The following is a 17,924-nucleotide window of genomic DNA, read 5'->3' as shown; positions in this document are numbered from 1 at the left end:
TTGTCTTCACATTTCCTAATATTTGATGACTAAATACCAAACATATGACGCAATAGGACTTTGAACTGTCAGCAATGCAGGCTTCTCCCAAAGTGCCACTGGAGATGTAGAAATTTGCCTTGGCTTGTAACAGAGGCTTGCATAAAGCTTCTGTCTATAAAAGGTTGCCATAGTTCATACAAACATTACTAACACTGGGTTTCCTGCCTGGAGTTTTTTTTTTTTTTTTTTTTTTTTAAGATTTATCTATTTATTTATACAAGCACTGGGCACAGTTCCTGCCTGGATCTTTAAGGCAAAACTTTACCTACTGTCATTGCCCTCTTTGATGATTGCAATTGGGGACTAAGGATAGTATCAGACTGTTGTTGGTCTTATGTCATCTAGTAAAGAACTGTGATGAATGTTACTAATCATTTTGTGGCCATTGCCTGAAAAGACAACTTTGGGGGGTGAAATGTTAGCAAATATTCTTTAATACTTAGAAAGTCAAGGTAAAGTGAGATCAGAGGATTGGGGAAAGATCATGTACACATCTAAAAGTGATTTGGGGAAAAAAAGTTCTCTGATTTTAGTTATAAAATATTTAGATAGTGCTCTTTTAATCCAATTTTAAAATTGAGAATCTAAGGCCCTTAGGTTAAATGACTTGTAAAAAACAGTGGTCCAGTCAGATTATACTCTTGACTTTTGTTCTCTTTAATCAAATTTACTTGAACAATCTCTCAGGACAGCTAAAGCATGTAGGGACTAAATAAAAAGAAGTGACTTTCTTGAAACAGAATGTGGATTACACACTCAGTTGGTAAAACATGAAACTCATCATCTCAGTGTTGCAGAGCCTATTCCTTTTTGTGGTCAAGAGAGAAAAGGTATGAGTTAGATGGAATGTGAAGTGGCAGTAATAATAACCAGGCCCTGGTAACCAGCCTGTCAACAGCCCAAATTAAACGTGGGACTTTGGACATACTTTTAATATAACTGAACTCCAATTGCCTCTTCTATAAACCAAAGGAACTTTGTTTAAAAATCCCTTTTAATCCCCAAATCTGATTTTGTGAAAACCTTTTCCAGTCCAAAGTTACATTTTTTAAAAAATACCTTTAAAAATTTAAATTGACCTTGGGAGAAATATTTTTAATTCTTGCTTTATTTTGTTCATTACCAGAACATAAAAAGGAGTCTTACAGATTATGAAGTGTTTTGTAACAAATCACTTACCCCACCATGTTGACATGTACCTGCGGTGCATGGGAACTGCAAATAGTTATGTAATGCTCAATGCAGGATGTATGAGGGAACAGGGACATAGTGAAAGATGAGACTGGGGACATAGGCAGGAGGCAGATCATGATATGATCTATGAAGGGGTTTGTACTGTATACTAAAGTCAACAGGAAACCAGTAGGGGAGTGACATGATCTCATTTCTCTTTTAGAAAAGATAGCTTCAGTGGCGTTGTGATGGATTAGAGAGACTGGAAGCAGGGAAACCAATTAAACCTATGGTAATTAAGCAGGAAGAAGGACCTGAACTAAACCACGATGATAGAAGATATTCAAGGAATAGCTTCTTAGAAGGCAGAGTCAACAGGGCAGTTGGATGTTGTGGAGGAGCGTATGGCACATGATTTTTCTTATTTTGTATCCATTTTTGCTCATTTGCCAGAAATGGATCTGCCCAGAATTAAACACTTCACAGTTAGGGAGGAGCAACTTTTTATGGTCTTGTTGCATACAACATGCTTTGAATTCCATCATCTCAAAATCGAAAGCTACCAAATAATCAGAGACTGTTTACAATGAATAAATTCTTAACAGTTTTAAGGCCAACCTTCTAACTAGTATTTCCATTCAGTTTGGTGGGAACAGAGTTGGGAAACAGCACTAAAACAAAAGTTTGAGAGTTTAATTAGCACAAATAACAGTGCCTTTCTGTCCAAAGCAAATGGAGGGAAGTCTTCTCAACTTTCAGTGTTTCAGCTGATAGTGGGGCCTCAGAAAAAGGAGCCTTTCCTACCTCATCAAACATACTTCCTTTAGCTCCTTGTTGTGCCCTGTAGTCTGTGATCCCAGAAATCTCTAAGACAAGGTATGAGGGGATGGGGAAGAGACAGAAAAAAGGACAGCTAAAACATCGAGTGCTCTCATACTCTATTTATGCCTTTAAGATGATTTCAGAAGTCAAAGTAGTACTCACTCATATTAGAGTCATTTCTGCTGGTAGCTGCTCTGCCAATAGTTGTAGTTGCCATAGTACCTATCGGGAAACATTAGGAAAAAGAGGGCTTCCTTTGAGATTAAAAACTAGTTTTATTTTTAGTTGGAATGCTATTAACATTCATCACAACATCATACAATGTATCATGGCAGGACTGATTCCAGTTTTGGCACTGCTGTGAATTTTCTAGTTGTTTTAGAAAGTATTACATGGAATGGTATTTTTATAAAGTTGAGGTGGTAAAACTTTTTTTCTGTTGAGAGCCCATGTCCCATGGTGGAGGGGCAAATCTCTTGAGGATTTGCTTTCAAATAGGAATAATTTTGAGAGCCTACAAAATGTAACTTCTAATGCAACTTTTTTTAAAAAAAGATGATAAATATTATACATATAAATACAACCTAGACAAGCCAGATATATATTCCCCCAAAAAACTGGGTAGTGGAGAATGAATAAAAGATAAAGGTGGGTTGGGGAAGAAAGAAGAGGAGGCAGTGAGAATGATAGGCACAAGCTGAGAGAAGGGAGCTTAAAAAAAAGGAAAGAGGGAGAGGGTACTAAATGAGTTCTGTAATGAGTGTGTCCTAGGGTAGGATTGCCAGACTAAAATATTGACATCCAGCTAAACTCGGACTTCAACAAACACTCAACAATTTTTCTGCCCCAAATATGCATGGAAATGAAAAAGTTGTTTATCTGCTCTTCAGATTTAACTGAACAACCTTTTCCTATTTGCTAAGTATTACAACCCTTTCCTAGATATCTTGCTGCTTTTTTGAGTGTGTAATGAAAGCAGGTTTGGAATCTATTGTGACCCACTGAAATAGTCTTAGTATTATGTCAGGAACAGTTTACTTTTACTTTTTTTTTTTCAACCTTCAAAATTTATATTTAGGAATAAAGAATTTTATTCTCCCCTGGCCTTCTGTGGGGTTTTGTAGGGAATGAAAGAATGACCTAGTTTAGAAATTACCTTCATAACCTATTAATACCATAAACCTAAATGACACTCAAAAAGTTCAAGTTGCCTCAAAGCTTGAAAAGCCTGCATTTGAGGGCAATGTTATTTATCAAAGACCCAGATTTGAGCTAGCTATGGGATTCCATCCCTGTCTTTCCAGCATTTTATCTCAATACTACTATTTTCCTTTCAGCAGCATCTGCTGGAGTGTATTTCAGCCTTCAGGAATAGTAATGCTAAAGAGTGAAGTAAAGGTTAAATCTGGGAAGAATGATTTGCTTTCAGTACAGAAGGAATTACAGAATAAATAAGGTCCCAAGAGAATTCATTTCCCACCTCACTGGGCTCTCATCTGAATTTATAAGTGTAGCAAAATATTCATGACCAACTTTCAGCTTCTTCTCAAAAGAGCTCAAGGAAATGTTCAGATTTTTTTTTCCCCAGGGGAGTGGAGTGAGGTAGGCAGGGGAGGAGAGGAAAGCAAGGCAGCCAGAACCAAATGTCTTATCACTAGTACTGTATTACTGAAGATAAACCTTTTATTAAACACCAGCGGGGGTGATGGGAAATTAAACTGAATTTAAAGATTACTTCGTGTCTCTACTGTCTGAGATAGGTGATTGCCAAGGCCATGATCTGCTTTCTTGGATCTCCAGAAGCCAGGGAGGGGTCAAAACATTTCAGTGTTAAATTTTAATTCTACAGTAGTTGGAAAGTAAATCCCTTCAAATGTGACCCATCTCTGGAAAGACCAAAAGCAAAGACTCTACCTGACGTCTAAAATGTTTTTCTCTTCTATAAGACGAGGTAATGCAGTATGCTAAACAGATAAAATTGACAGTGGTAATGCTTCGACCTGGCCCCGGAGGGAATTTGTAACCAGGGATTGCTTAAAGTGTAACAAATTCAGTAATATTAGCATAGGATTATATTTTGTCAACCAAATAAATCACACCACTGCAACCAACCAACTCACAGGGCAGTTGATGTGGGAGGAGGGATTCTTGGCTAAGAGTGGTGGGAAAAACCCTCCCTTTACTTGGAAATGTCTAGAACAGAAGAACATGTACCCTGATTTTCTGGGAGGTGTATCCAAAATTACATTCCACCCTTTGTCTAATACAGGTATGTGAAATTTAATTCTTTTGAAACAAGAAAAGGAACACTATAATCTTCAAAATATCACCATTTTAAACAATTGCTTAATCCATTTTTAAATTCACTATTCTAACACCTGATTTACCTGTGGTAGAAAAAAATAGTATGAGATGAGGATTGTGCAGTGGGCAGTCGCTGCTTTTGGAGTGGAAGGAAGTAGAATGAAGAAAAATAGGTAAGGATTGCGCAGTAGAATGCTGAGTTTAACATGTTCTAATCAGGGCTGCCAGTAATACACCTCAGTACCACAGACCATGGCAGAAAATATCAATAGTTTTTTTCTTTTTTCATTTGATATAAAAATGTAGCACATTTTATCCTAAGGGTAATAGAAGGCCAATCGCTTCCACAGCATTTCACATTTCCTGAATAACTATTTGTGGATTGGAAGACTGGATGTGATTGGTGCCACCTACCGGGCTAAATGCAGAAATACAAATCTGTCAACAGGTTTTGAAACTTATCTCTGAACAAATTAATGTTAGGCGGTATGATTCTTCACTGGGAGAATTATATATTAGGCAGTGATAAATTTCGGTTCAAAGCCTTTAGAGGTATAAAGGTCATGAAAAAATCACATACATATCTGCTTATTACATTATGGCTCCTGTAGAGATAAGATTTGGTATTTAGTCATAAAACTGACTTCTCTGAACTTATTTCTTGCTCTATGATACCTACTCCAGATGATAATTGTGAGGTTAAACAAAACCATGTTTTCAACATGCTGTATGTCATAGATACTATGGAAAAAGAAAAATGGGTCATTTAACGGGTTAGCCTCAAAGTGAGGCCTGCAACTCAGATATATGAACTAAATTCAGTGTTTTTTCCCATGAAATCACTATTTACAAAAATTTGATGATGAGATCATTTAGGTGGCAACTGACATAAATTTAGGAGATGCTTTAAATACAATAGCATTAAATACTATAAATCACAGTGATAAAGAATTGAAGATATTCAGTTTTTTCATTTCAAGCATAATGACATCATGGAGAAAATTTCAACTTGAGAGTTTTCTTTAGAATTCTGCATACATCTTGCTAATCTCAATTCCTAATAAAGATAAAGCAAGCTGTCGGCTTTAACATCTTGTTAGAAATTAAAAATTTTGTTTTCTGTATACTTATTGTTTACTTTCTATTATGAAAAACTATTGGCTTTTCATTTAAAAGAGCAATATAAATTTTATTTTCAAGGAATAACTCAAGAAATTAAAAGCTAATCTAAATAAAATATTGAATAAACAGTAGTCAAAATGATACAGAAGTTGGGGAATGGGGAGCACCAAACCTCTTCCCTATCATATCTCTGTTGGTAATCTCTTACCATAATTGTTCTAAAAATCTCTCCATGGTTTCTCAAAATAATAAAAATAGATCTACCATATTATTCAGCAATTCCACTCCTAGGTGTCTACCCAAAGGATGCAAAAACACTAATCTGAAGGGATATATGCACTCCTATGTTCATTGCAACCCTATTTACAGTAGCCACATTATGAAAACAATCCAAGGGCCCAAGGACAGATGACTGGATCAGGAATATGTGAGACTATCTATCTATCTATCTATCTATCTATCTATCTGTCTGTCTGTCTGTCTATCTGCATGTGTGTGTGTGTGTGTGTGTGTGTGTGTGTACAGTTGATACAACGCAACTAAAGAAACTCTTTGCCATTTGCAATAACAAGAATGGAACTGGGCCTCCCCTGACGAGGCAGGCAGCTGAGCTCCACGCTCTGAATCTGTCCGCAGCCTCTGCAGCGCTGATTTTATCCCAGTCTGCCGCCGAGGGTCCCGTGGCGCGGCAGACCTCTCCTTTCTCGCCTGCTGCTCCCCTCAGCAATGTATTTCCATCAGTCTGCCTGTTCTGTTCCCGGCTCTGTCTCTGGTGAATCCTCACCCTCCGGCGCATCTGGCCTGTACCCCGGTTCTTGTATAAATAAATAAATAAATCTTAAAAAAAAAAAAAAACAAGGATGGAACGAGGGGAATATGTCAAGTTAAATAATTGAGAACAAAATAGATAAATTCCATATGGTTTCACTATATGTGGATTATACATAAACAAAAAAGGGTTAGATAAAACTAAATAACAATCTGACTGTAGAATTGAGGTTACTGGGGTAGGAGGGGTAGTGAAGTAGATAGGTATACAATGGATTATGGTGGAGAATTGATGGTGGATATGGTGTGGTAACATCCGAAGGGTGTGACCCTATGACTCTAAATGGTATACGTTATTGAAAGCCAATATTACCTCAATAAAAAAATTTTAAAAATCCTTTCATGAAGAACATTAATAATTATTTTGTTTGTTTCAATAGACACTAGGTTATAAATAGGTCAACCTAACAAAAATCTAGGACTCTGCTAGATTTCAGATCCACTTGGGTTCAAACAAACCCAAAGAAAGATTTTGTAGATGGATGTGTTATAAAATGAAGATGGCCTATAATCAGTGCTCAGTGACTGTGAAATCAATAAAATACAGGACCAACATGTCACTCATGCCTGTGGCTACATTCATTTATGGTAACTGAAAGTGTAGTGCCCCACTTTTATGCTTCTGGAAGCATAAAAGGAGGGAAGGGAGAAGAGGTGTCGATCTGTGGGGTTGTCCTAGTTCAAAGCTGATTCAATTTTCTGCAAGCAAGGGGCAAATTAACCTCCTGAGGAGATCAAGTTGACTGGAACCCTTCACTGTTTACTATTTTTGGTTTGATTTGAATCCTGAGCTAAAAGATTTTTGGTTCCTTACTCTAGGGTTCCCTTGAGATGACCTTAAGCTAAGTTTTGAATGAAATAAAAACAGAGATCTGTCCTCATAATTTTTCTCTCCTGTATCTTTTCCTGTATCTTTTTAATTCATATCTTAATGACTTTATATTGCTTTCAATTACACTTCAGGTTCTTATTGAAGAAGATAGTCTTAAGCTTTCTACTTCCATTTTTTATCAAAATTTCAGTTAAAAAATATAAATGGAACATTGGATGAAGGATAATTCATCCAGTCTTCTAGATTTTCTAAATTTTTATATGGATCAAGTCAGATCAATAGAGTGCTATGTACCTGGACTAAATCATCTTGAGCTGATGCATCATTTAAAATTTTCAAATTACTGATAGCTTATCAGATTGTGCCAAAGAACTTATAAGAAACAGTCTAGGAAATGTGGGTTCTGAATTTATTTTAGAAATATTATTGAGGATATTGACTACTATAACATACATAGTTACAGTCCAGTCCTCAAAATAAAGATCTGGAAGAGCAATTATCTCTGGTCTTAGCACTAGTAAAAAAAATAAATAAATGAAACTATGTTCCTTCTGAGCAATTGGTTTATTGCCATTTTGTGGATACTGTGAATCCATGTTTTGTTTTGCTTTTTTCTGGGATTCTTTCAGAACCACCATGAAGCCTACCTCTGTCAATTACATACTACTTCTATTACTCATTTTCATACATTTACCTGGCTTCATCTTATTTTTCCTTTGCCTTCATTTAACTCATCTGTTTTTTAATCCAATGTATTATGTGGATTTTATAAGTTTTTCAAGACCTTTATGGAATAAGATTGAGAACAAATTAGAGAGACGTATACTGATACTAGTAAAACATTATCATTCCTTAGGCATAATTTCTCACTGTAGTTTTATTTTTAAAGTACAGAGTTTGAGAGGAAATGCAAATGGCCAACAGGTATATGAAAAAATGTTCAACATCACTTGTAATCAGGGAAATGCAAATCAAAACTACCATGAGATACCATGTTACACCAGTGAGAATGGCACATATTAAAAAAAGTAGCAACAACAAATGTTGGTGAGGTTGTGGAGAAAAAGGAACTCTCCTGCACTGTTGGTGGGAGTGTAAACTGGTCCAACCACTATGGAGAGCTGTGTGGAGATTTCTTGAACTACTAAACATAGAGCTTTCATATGATCCAGCAATTCTACTCCTAGGTATTTACCCAAAGGACACAGAAACATCAATTCCAAAGAGCACCTGCACCCCTATGTTTATAGCAGCACTGTTTACAATACCTAAGCTTTGGAAACAACCCAAATGCCCCAAAATAGATGACTGGATCAAGAAGATGTGGTACATATACACCATGGAATATTACTCAGCTTTCAAAAAAGATAAACACATGCAATTTGCAGCAACATGGATGGCGCTGGAAGGGATCATGCTCAGAGAAATAAGCCAGAAAGAAAAAGAAAAATACCGGATGGTCTCACTCATAGCAGGAATCTAGAAAACTTAAATAAGGGACCAGGAAAAAGAATAACTATAAGAAAGTAAAAATCAAAATCAACAAACAACTATGAACCAGAGACACTCTATGGGGGGTGGGGGGCGGGGAAGGGAGGGATTGGGGTCAAAATAAGGGGGTCTCAATTGTATGGGGAATATAAAAATAAAAAAATTATATAAAAAAATAAAGTACAGAGTCTGGATTGATAGATTCCTGAAAATTTAAGAACCCATTCTTCCTGCCACTGCCCTAAATCCTAGAAAAAGGACGGAGGTGGGATAAAAGCTAATATTTTGTGGGGTCTTAACTGCCTACTGGCTACATATGCTAAATACATAATATAATACTTAGTCTTTACAAAGGAAATTTTAATTTCCTCCCAAGGAATTCTTACCCTGGTACAAAAACTTCTGAGTAATAATAATATGATGATAGTGATATAATTTAACTATCTGCTATGCACTGTATTGCTCAAACTCTGTGCCTGTGATACTCTACCTACCTTGGGTCCCAGGGAGATTAAAAGTTGTTTGCTTTGGCTCAGAATTCAGCTGTAAGTACAGTGATAATTTCAGGTCATTGGCCTTCTGGTAGTTCTTCAAGGCTCCAATTCTCAGCTCTATCACCTTGCCATGAAAGTCATTCTATAAGAGAACATTTTTCAGAACTACTCATATGGTCTTGGCTTCTCTAAATCCACTGATATTATAATGCTTTTTTATTAAGAGTTAAAAAATGATGTAATCACATTCAGTCCTTGAAAGCTAGGCAAAAATTATTTGTGATGGTTTTCCCATTTCAAATCTAGAACATAGGAAACAACACTACTTATCCAAGATTACCCAAGGAGAAGCTGGAGATAGGTCTCTCCAGTCATTTCTCCATGATAGATTTCTTTTAGGGGGACATTTGGTAGTCCAGATGAGGGAAATGTCCTTAATAGTGTGAATCTATGTCTTTATTTTGTATGAATAAAACTGAATTATCTTGCAAGACCTTGGTACCTGATGGATGTTGACTGGATCCTGGTACATGATCCATTCCATTTTCCTCTGTTGTTTTTCCTGGTGGAAGAAAGACCCTCTGGGTGCCAAAGTAAATTGAGACCAGAAATCAGTTTTCTCAATATGCTGTAAATATTTTATAGCAAAATCATCGCATCATAGTCACTAATAAATTGGTTTCAACTTCAAAATTCTAGTAAATGGCGTTACCTTTATAACCCATTCTCCCAATAGTTAGAAGCTAGAATAGAATTATTTCCTATGAATGAGTTGGTTGTAGGAAGACTAGATCCATGCACGACACCTTCTGAATAAATCTTTAAATACTGTATTAACGAGTGTTTTTTACGTCAAATAACTATTGCAAAGTTGTATTGTTGTTATAGCTTCTTCCATTTTGTCAAGCTAATATGTTTTCCCAGAAACTTGCAATGTCACTCTGACTCAAATATAATCTTCAAGAAAACCAGATTGCTTATAAAAATTTGTATCAGGTCAAGAGCATACCATAGTTTTCAGGCAGATTACTGCTATATTAAAGATTTTGAATCTATCAGTTCTACATGCCACTATGGTTCAGAAAGGTCATACTACCTTCTTCATCTCCTTCAGTTCACATGATGTGTCCAGTTCATTCTTGATTTTCCTAGATGACAAGAGGGTTTGGGGAACCTGGGATAAAAAAAGAAAGCTAGAAGAATTGGTGGTCCCAAGAAAGAAATGCAATGTTGTGGCAGTGAATCCAATATATGCTAAAGAGCCAGATACTACTATCTGCCTACCCAAATTAGATTTGAGTGTAAATAAGCTGTTCCTATCTGTGTAGCATCAACAACTTTTAAATTCTAAGTACCACATAGTACACTTGCCTTTGCATCTTGTGAGTCTGCCTTATTTTTTATCTGTGGTGTTTTTGGTTGATCTCTGTATTCATCTGTGTCAAATGTCTGTAAAGAGACATTTTGGCATAGCTTTAAAATATGGTAATACTCCCTACCCTTCTTGGTTTCACTTTTATGGTTTCAGTTACCTGAAGTCAATCATAGTTAGAAAATATTACATATAAAATGATTTTGAGAGAGAGAGAGACCACATTCACATAATTTATTATAGTTGTTCTATCTTATTATTAGCTATTATTGTTCTTTTACATCTAATTAATAAATTAAATTTTATCATAGTTATGTATAGAGAAAACATGAATATGTAGGGTTTGGTACATTCAAACCTATGTTTCAGGCATCCACTGGGGATCTTGGAACATATCCCCTGAGAGTAACAACTGCAGTGGCATTAGTGGAGGAAGTGGAAAGCCAACACAGGTCAGGCTTTCTGTTCAAACCAGTCAGCAACTTCTCAGGGCCTGACATAAAAATTATTCTAGCAAAGGGGTTACAGAATGAAATGAGCCCCTCTATTTGGTTCCTGAGCATGCCTTATAACTATGAACTTAACCGTTATTATATGTCAATCACAGCTATAAGCCATTTAATATACTAATTTATATTACTTAACAATATTACACGTATTCTTATTTAATCCTCAGGACTATTTTTATTTCCACTTTTTAAATGAGAAGCCTAAGATTTGGAGAAGCTAATTAATTTGTTTAGAGTTACACAGCTAGGAAAGTACAGAGCTAAACTTTGAAACAGACCTCTTAAGCTCTGAAACCTATGTTCTTAATCACTAGGCAAGCTGCTCTTCCTCCATTTCTCACTGTCTAAAAATATGGGTCAGGAAAGCCAGTCACAAACTAAGGTATATGAACATCCCTTCTAAAAAGTCTTTTGGGAGCTTTACAGAACCTATATTTTGATGGAGGAACTGTGCTGGCACATTTCCTATCACAAGGACTAAAGAGCACAGGAACTACAACTTCTGCCAACTCATAGGACTGATTTGTAGCTGCCCCTGAGAACTAGTAGCTGATCTCAGTACAAGATACAGGACTTGAAGGTATCCTGGTTATTTATGGAAAGGTGAGATGACAAGGCAGTCAGAGATCACACCACACACCGGTTTATATCACAAGACACAATCTACTCTTTCAGTCCCTTGGTCTGTGAAAGAGCACTCAAGCCCCAAGGACTTAGTCACAAAGGAATTTCCAAGGCTGAGTGATTTCCCAGCAAAAGACCCTACTATTGTTATTTAAACTACCTAGTCAGTTGTTGCAAAATCACAGGGGATTTAGAATTAAGTATTCATTTGTTCATTCCACTCACATTTATCTAATATCCACTCTTTCCTAAGGATTGTACTAGTTGTAAAGGATTCAGAGGCCAAAAAGGCAATCAAAATAGTAGAGGAACTTGCATCCCAGGGGAGGGAGGGAGACATGAAACAAATAAAATAATAATGATAAAATAGTAATAAAAATTTTAAAATAATAAGGTCTATTATAAAAAATGCTGTGAAGGATATGAACAGAGTTGTATAACAGAAAGTGAGGTGAGCTGCCCTATTTTAGGTGGAGTGAACCAAAAGGACCTCCCTGAGTATGTGAACTGAAGAAAAAAACTAAAGGATGAGAATAAGCCACCTGTGAGAAAATAGCATTACAGGCTAGAGATAAAACAAGAGCAAAAGTCTTGACTTAGGAAAGATCTTGGCATGTTTGAGAAACCAAAAATAGGCCAGTGTGTTAGTTTCATAGAAAGCAGGAGGAAGACGTCTATGAGAGGAGATTAGAGAAGTAGGCAGGAGCCAGATTATGCCACAATAAGGAAAAGATGTAGAGGGTTTTCATAGGAAAAGTGGCATGCTTTGTTTTAAAAAGATCACTTTGACACTGTGTAAGGAATGGATTGGAATAAGTCATGGGTGGGAGCAGGGACACATAAATAGGAGAATGGAAAAACGTCTTTGCGCAATGGTCTAGAAAGCAATACTTTCAAGAGATCCTTAGAGGCACACCTTGTTCCATAGCATCTCCATTTCCTTCCAAAGCATCTTGTTTTTCCTTTCCTGTTGGAGGAGGGGAAACAAACAAACAGAAATATGTGTCTGTCCAGTTATTAAAACGAAGTTAGAAGAAATTACTAAGTATCAGGGGCAAGGGAGTTGCAGGAACACAGCAAACCATAGAGATAGGAAATGAATGGACCTAACCCTAAATCTGGGAACATGAGAGATAAGTTTGATGATGATAATGACAATGATGATAAAGCAATAACAATTTTGAACAATAATGATTGTGCAATATCAATACAAATGAGTTCCTTATGCATCACTTAAGGTCATCTGATGGCAATATCTCTGGGGCTTAGACCACTAATTTGTCATTTTTAAGAGTCTTTACATTGTTAATTTTTAATAATTTTATAAGACTCTCAGAACAAACTAATGTTGATCATCATTTTCCATTCCTTCTTAAATGTAGAGGATTGATATGGATGATTTACTAAGCCCTAGATGAAAAGATTTTAAAAAGTTAAAGACACAGAAGTTTTATAGCTAGTCTATATTTTTCACAACATTTCATCCATTTGGACCACACTTTCTATATCAAGGAGATTCTGAGTGTTGGAACTTCAGATGTTACAGATAATCTGTCTTCCGCATCTGACAACAGTGGAAGTGCGACTTGTTCAGGAGATCATTTCCTTGACTACCACCAAATTCTTACCAGATTCTGTTTCATTTCCTCTGCTTCGTCAATGAGCTCCATAACTGAAGATTCATCACTCCCTTTCCCTGCCATGATTTGCCTCATGATCTGCAGACTAGAAGGAAGAGAAAGAAATCATAAAACATCATACTTCCAAAAGAGTAAGATTAATATTCTGCAGCCAGTCAGAATGTACTCTACCATAGTAATGAGATAGGGAATGAAATCACAAGTTACAAAAGTCCTTTTGGACGCCAATTCCAATTAGGATTCAATTCCTAATTAACATTTACTGTAGCTATCTGTTCTATAATGAATTCTGTGCTCTATAATACCCCAAACTTGGTTCTCCAACAGACATGAAGACTTCACTCCTTCAGAAAATGCTTTGGTACATGACTTTTGCCCCTGTGAAGAAGGGGGTCAAAATACCTGTTGCCTTCAGGATAAATCCCAGAATTATTCCCTGCCCCAGATCCTTGCAGTTTCCCCACCTCGCTTCTCCATATAAAGAATCTAAGTTAGTTGGGGAATTCACTTCCCCTTATCCTTATTGTAACTCTCAGAGAATATAAGGAACTAAGCTTCTAACAAAATCTGAATCAGTACCAAGTTTGACTGTGGATATTCTTTAAAGGTATTAATTGATATTTATGTTCACTGCATATTTTCCTCTCCAGTTCTATTCTCTTGTCTTGAGAGAAGTTTGGATTTTTGTTTTGTAAGCAGCTGGCCCTTGACCACAACTTTCTGCCTGAATTTTGTTCTGAGAACATCTGCATTCCTGAAGGTGTTCCCTAAGATAGAGAATGAAGGTGGACCCACTAAGGTGAGATGCCTTGAGACTAGAAAGGAAACAGACTTGGTGAGTTGGTGTGTTGGGTTGGGTGTCCTAGTGAAGAGAGAAGTGTGGAGAAGTTCCTTCCTAATCCAGAGGACTCCAAAGCTCAGAAAAGATTGCCATTCCGCTGCTTAACATGAAAAGTATAGAATTATCTAGTCTGCAATGATTTCACAAGCTTGAATAAGTATCTATCAGTGTGACCACTGAATACATTAAACTCTTATCTGTGTCTTGGGGGGACCCCCTAGGAAAAAAGATTAACTGTAACTGTGAGATGAGGCCTGAATCATATTTAAGTTTATTAAATGAAAATGAAGTATTCCTTGCCACTCTGACTTTGTGGTTGCAACTTTTTACCTACAACAGATGCATGTCATAACTATTTTATTAAAAAATGCAAGTAACCATTGTTAATCCTATGGATTAAAGTTCTCTAGCCTTTCCATCTCTAGGAAATCCTTAGTAGGAAACACTTACCTGTTTTGTTTTTCCTCCAAGTTGGACATTAACTTCTGCAATAAGAGGTTGTTCTTATTTTCTAGAGGTTTTAGCATTTCTAGCAGTTCCTGCTTCCTTAGCTTTAAATCCTCATTCAATTCTTTCAAGTAGTTGACCTCTATTTTAGAACTTCTGCAGGAAGAGATACCATAATGCCTACTTTTAGTAGGTTAATAATGGATACTTTCTTTCCCCTCTTGGATTAATACCTACCGGCATCTTCTGTCAGACTCACCTTGTTCTGGAGGGCACGTAAGAGTCTTCAGAGTTTGCACTACTAGTCATCTTGGAAGAAAACTTTTACTCTGTAAATAAAGAGGTCTTCTTGAAAATATGTGCCTTCTTGTCCCATTCAGTTAAGTCATCATTTTTGTGCTGCTGGTCTTGAAATTCTTGTTGCATTGGATTAATTTTAGCTACAGTTTGATGTCATAATGGCCCTAAGGCCACAAAATCAACAGGTCTTTTAAGTAATTCCAACATCAATGGCAGTTTCTTGACAGAAAATACTACTGATCAGTTCTTGCCTTAGCGTTAGCCAAATGCCAAAATATTTATTCTGAAGTCTGATTGAATAGGAAAGAACCACAGTACTTCTATATTACAAAAATTATTTTGTTATAAAATAGTCACAGGTCAAAAAACTTCATCAGTGTCATTTTCCATGACAATAAATCTCTATGGAGTGCCTTTTATCTGTAGGGCTGTGAGTGAGAAAAGATAAAGACACAATACTTACCTTCAACGGGCGTGAGGGTATCACTAAGAGATATTTAAAAAGATAGAGGCTAAATTGGTAAATATAAAATATGGATATGATATTGGGTAATATATGAACAAATTATCATTCTTTTCCCATCTTTAAAACCTGATATATCACAGTAACAAGGCAGAATAATATGTAGCAAGATGATATAATTTGTGAAAAATCCATGCTGTCTGTTTGCCCTTCCACAGTCAGGCTCTTTTCCTGGGGAAATAGAAATCCTCCAGATTCTGATTTTACCTCCATTCTCCTCTACTTATTAGAACTACACTTCATCTAGATCTTTACTATCTCTTGTATTCATCTATGTCACTTAGTGAACAGAAGATAACCCAAAGAATTTTACCATTCCTTAAGCCCTTCAAACACAGGGTTAGGACAATATTTTTAGTGACTTTCTTAAAGCGTATAAAGTCATGTCAGTTTCAAGTATTAAGTGAGCATTTCCAGGCATTTTCTACAGGCATTCCCCAAAGTAACTTAAACCTTTGTCTTCAGGGAAACCTTAAGGCGGAGTATTGTAGTGGAACTTGAGATTTAGTTTGTCAGACCTTGGTTTGAAATTCAGCTTCCATGTGCACAGAAAGCTGACTGTGAACAGGTTACTAAATTCTATGAGCCTTGGTATGCACCAAGGGAATAAGAATGAGAATGGTAAATAATGTTTTCTTGTGACAGTGAAATGTAATTTTATTATGTGAAGTTCTTGCCTCCTGTTGGGTGTTCACATTTTAATGAGCTTTTGTTTGGTTGGTTTGGATTTTAAGATTGTTTAGTGCCTTAAGTGTTCAGATACAAAAAAAAGCTGCTTTATAATTTTGTAATCTTTATTTGGGAAGCAAGATTCCCCAAATAGGATCCCACAAAACCTTAATATGTCCTTAGTTAAATAGGATACCTATCTCTCCTATATGTCTTCTATGACTAAACTTCTCTCTAGGCAGTCTCTATAAATACTTTTTTCTAAAAGCATATATGTCAATTGTAAGTTTTGTATGATCGATAATATGACAATAAATTAGAATAGCCATATCAGCTAAAGCATTGTATAATTCACATGGTGTTCCTGTGAAGAGTTTGGATTGAATGAGGGTGTGCACACTCCTCACAGTCAAAAGAATTAAGAGAGGGGGCTCCGTGGTGGTGCAAGGGAATACATTTTGTACTATGAAGTTATCCACAGCCACAGTTGAAGTTATCCAACTGCAGCGCGAGTTCAATCCCCAGCCAGGGAGCTAACCCACATGGCACAGCAGACCTGTCCTGCCTCGCCCACTGCTCCCCTCAGCAGTGTATTTCAGTAAATCTGCCTGTTCTGCTCTCCACTCTGTCTCTGGTGAATCCTCTCACCCCTGCACCTCTGGCCTGTACTCCAGCTCTTGTATGCATAAATAAATAAATCTTTTAAAAAAAGGAATTAAGAGAGTTTGTTATTTATTAGTAACTTTTCAGACTGTAGATATGGCAAGTTATAGAGGACAAAAATGGCATTGATCACTAAAGCATAGCCTCTTTAAATTTCATGTTGTGACATTTGGCTGGCAGAATTATGTTAGAATTTTAAAACATTTAATGGGCAGGCAGCATCCCAACTCACCTTCCTTTCTGTCCTTGCTTGTGAATGATTGAAAGTGGAAGAACACTTGCTATTCTGATGTGCTCTGCTCTATACCCAATCAGCACCTTATATTTCTGAACATTCTGATGCCTGTTTCTTCACCTTCCAATATGAATTCCAAGGAGAATATTTGCCTTATAATGAAGACTATATAATGAAGAACTTAAAACAAACAAAAAGGATTAAAAGGCAATAATTGATAAATATATTTTCTCTGGAATGTGGGGAGAGAGGGTGAAACTATAGATAATTACTAGAAGTAGAAAGGAGGGAAGTTGAATACTACTTTTTCCTGAGGTATTGCAACATTTTTATCTATCTCAAATCACCATTTTGTCCCTTTAAACTAATAAAATCTTATATATTAATTACATTTCAATAAAACTGGAAAAAATTAAAGCAGAAAAAAAAGTCAACCGTTGATTAAGGAAGCATTGTAAGAAATCTGGAAAGAGTGATCACCTGAGGTTTGGAATATCACCCTAACATTGGCAAAGGAAGCCAAGCAGGCAAGTGTGAAATGATTGCCAAGTAGTGCTAAGGGTGAAGGTGAGTTTGGGAATTATAAATTTGTCATGGCATGAATCAGCAGCTATGCATTTATCTCCAGCAGTCCGTGGCAAACTTCAAGCACAGTAAAGAGAACAGTAGTTGGCTGACCCTGGATTGGACCTTAGCAGAATAGAGAAGTACAAGTTCAAGGGACGCAGGGGTTGAGAGTGCTGGTGAGAGCATTCGTCAAAAGGTAGATCATATGTTGAAGAAAATGGAGAATGGCATGGCTTATAGAGAGAAAGTAAGGAAAGGGCTGAGTTTAAGGAGTCTGAGGGTGGAAAAATAAGATGTCATGGTGAGTGAACCAATGAAATAACTCATGGAAACACATCACTGTTTAGATAACATACAGTAGCAAATTCATAACTTTTTTCTGCATAAATTTTATATCTGTTGCTTCCTGTCACTGCATATTATTCA

General features: G+C 36.5%; 1 protein-coding gene across 7 annotated transcripts; it reads right to left on the bottom strand.

Annotated features, from left to right (window-relative positions):
* Positions 1-1,701: 1,701 nt before the first annotated feature.
* CCDC196 (coiled-coil domain containing 196) lies at positions 1,702-16,975 on the bottom strand. Of its 7 annotated transcripts, none has more exons than XM_037503520.2 (11): positions 16,929-16,975; positions 14,801-14,870; positions 14,545-14,721; positions 13,242-13,338; positions 12,530-12,580; positions 10,480-10,557; positions 10,205-10,282; positions 9,611-9,670; positions 9,109-9,250; positions 2,200-2,259; positions 1,704-2,081 (listed from the first exon to the last, which is right to left on the bottom strand). In XM_037503520.2, exons 2-11 carry the CDS (start codon positions 14,848-14,850, stop codon positions 1,912-1,914), a joined length of 963 nt encoding a protein of 320 aa, XP_037359417.1. In that variant the 5' UTR covers positions 14,851-14,870; positions 16,929-16,975; the 3' UTR covers positions 1,704-1,911. The 7 variants fall into 7 exon arrangements, 6 of the variants coding, with proteins under 6 accessions (XP_037359420.1, XP_037359417.1, XP_037359416.1 ...); XM_037503519.2 differs by having other exon boundaries at positions 14,801-15,269; positions 16,929-16,958; XM_037503521.2 differs by having other exon boundaries at positions 14,545-14,697; positions 14,801-15,269; positions 16,929-16,957.
* Between the last annotated feature and the right edge of the window lie 949 nt (positions 16,976-17,924).

Source organism: Talpa occidentalis, unplaced genomic scaffold, assembly GCF_014898055.3.
Source record: "Talpa occidentalis isolate TD23 unplaced genomic scaffold, MPIMG_talOcc4v2.1 talOcc4.11, whole genome shotgun sequence".
NCBI lineage: Eukaryota > Metazoa > Chordata > Mammalia > Eulipotyphla > Talpidae > Talpa > Talpa occidentalis.
The sequence above is the reverse complement of the archived record's forward strand: the minus strand, read 5'-3'. Positions and strand labels throughout refer to the sequence as shown.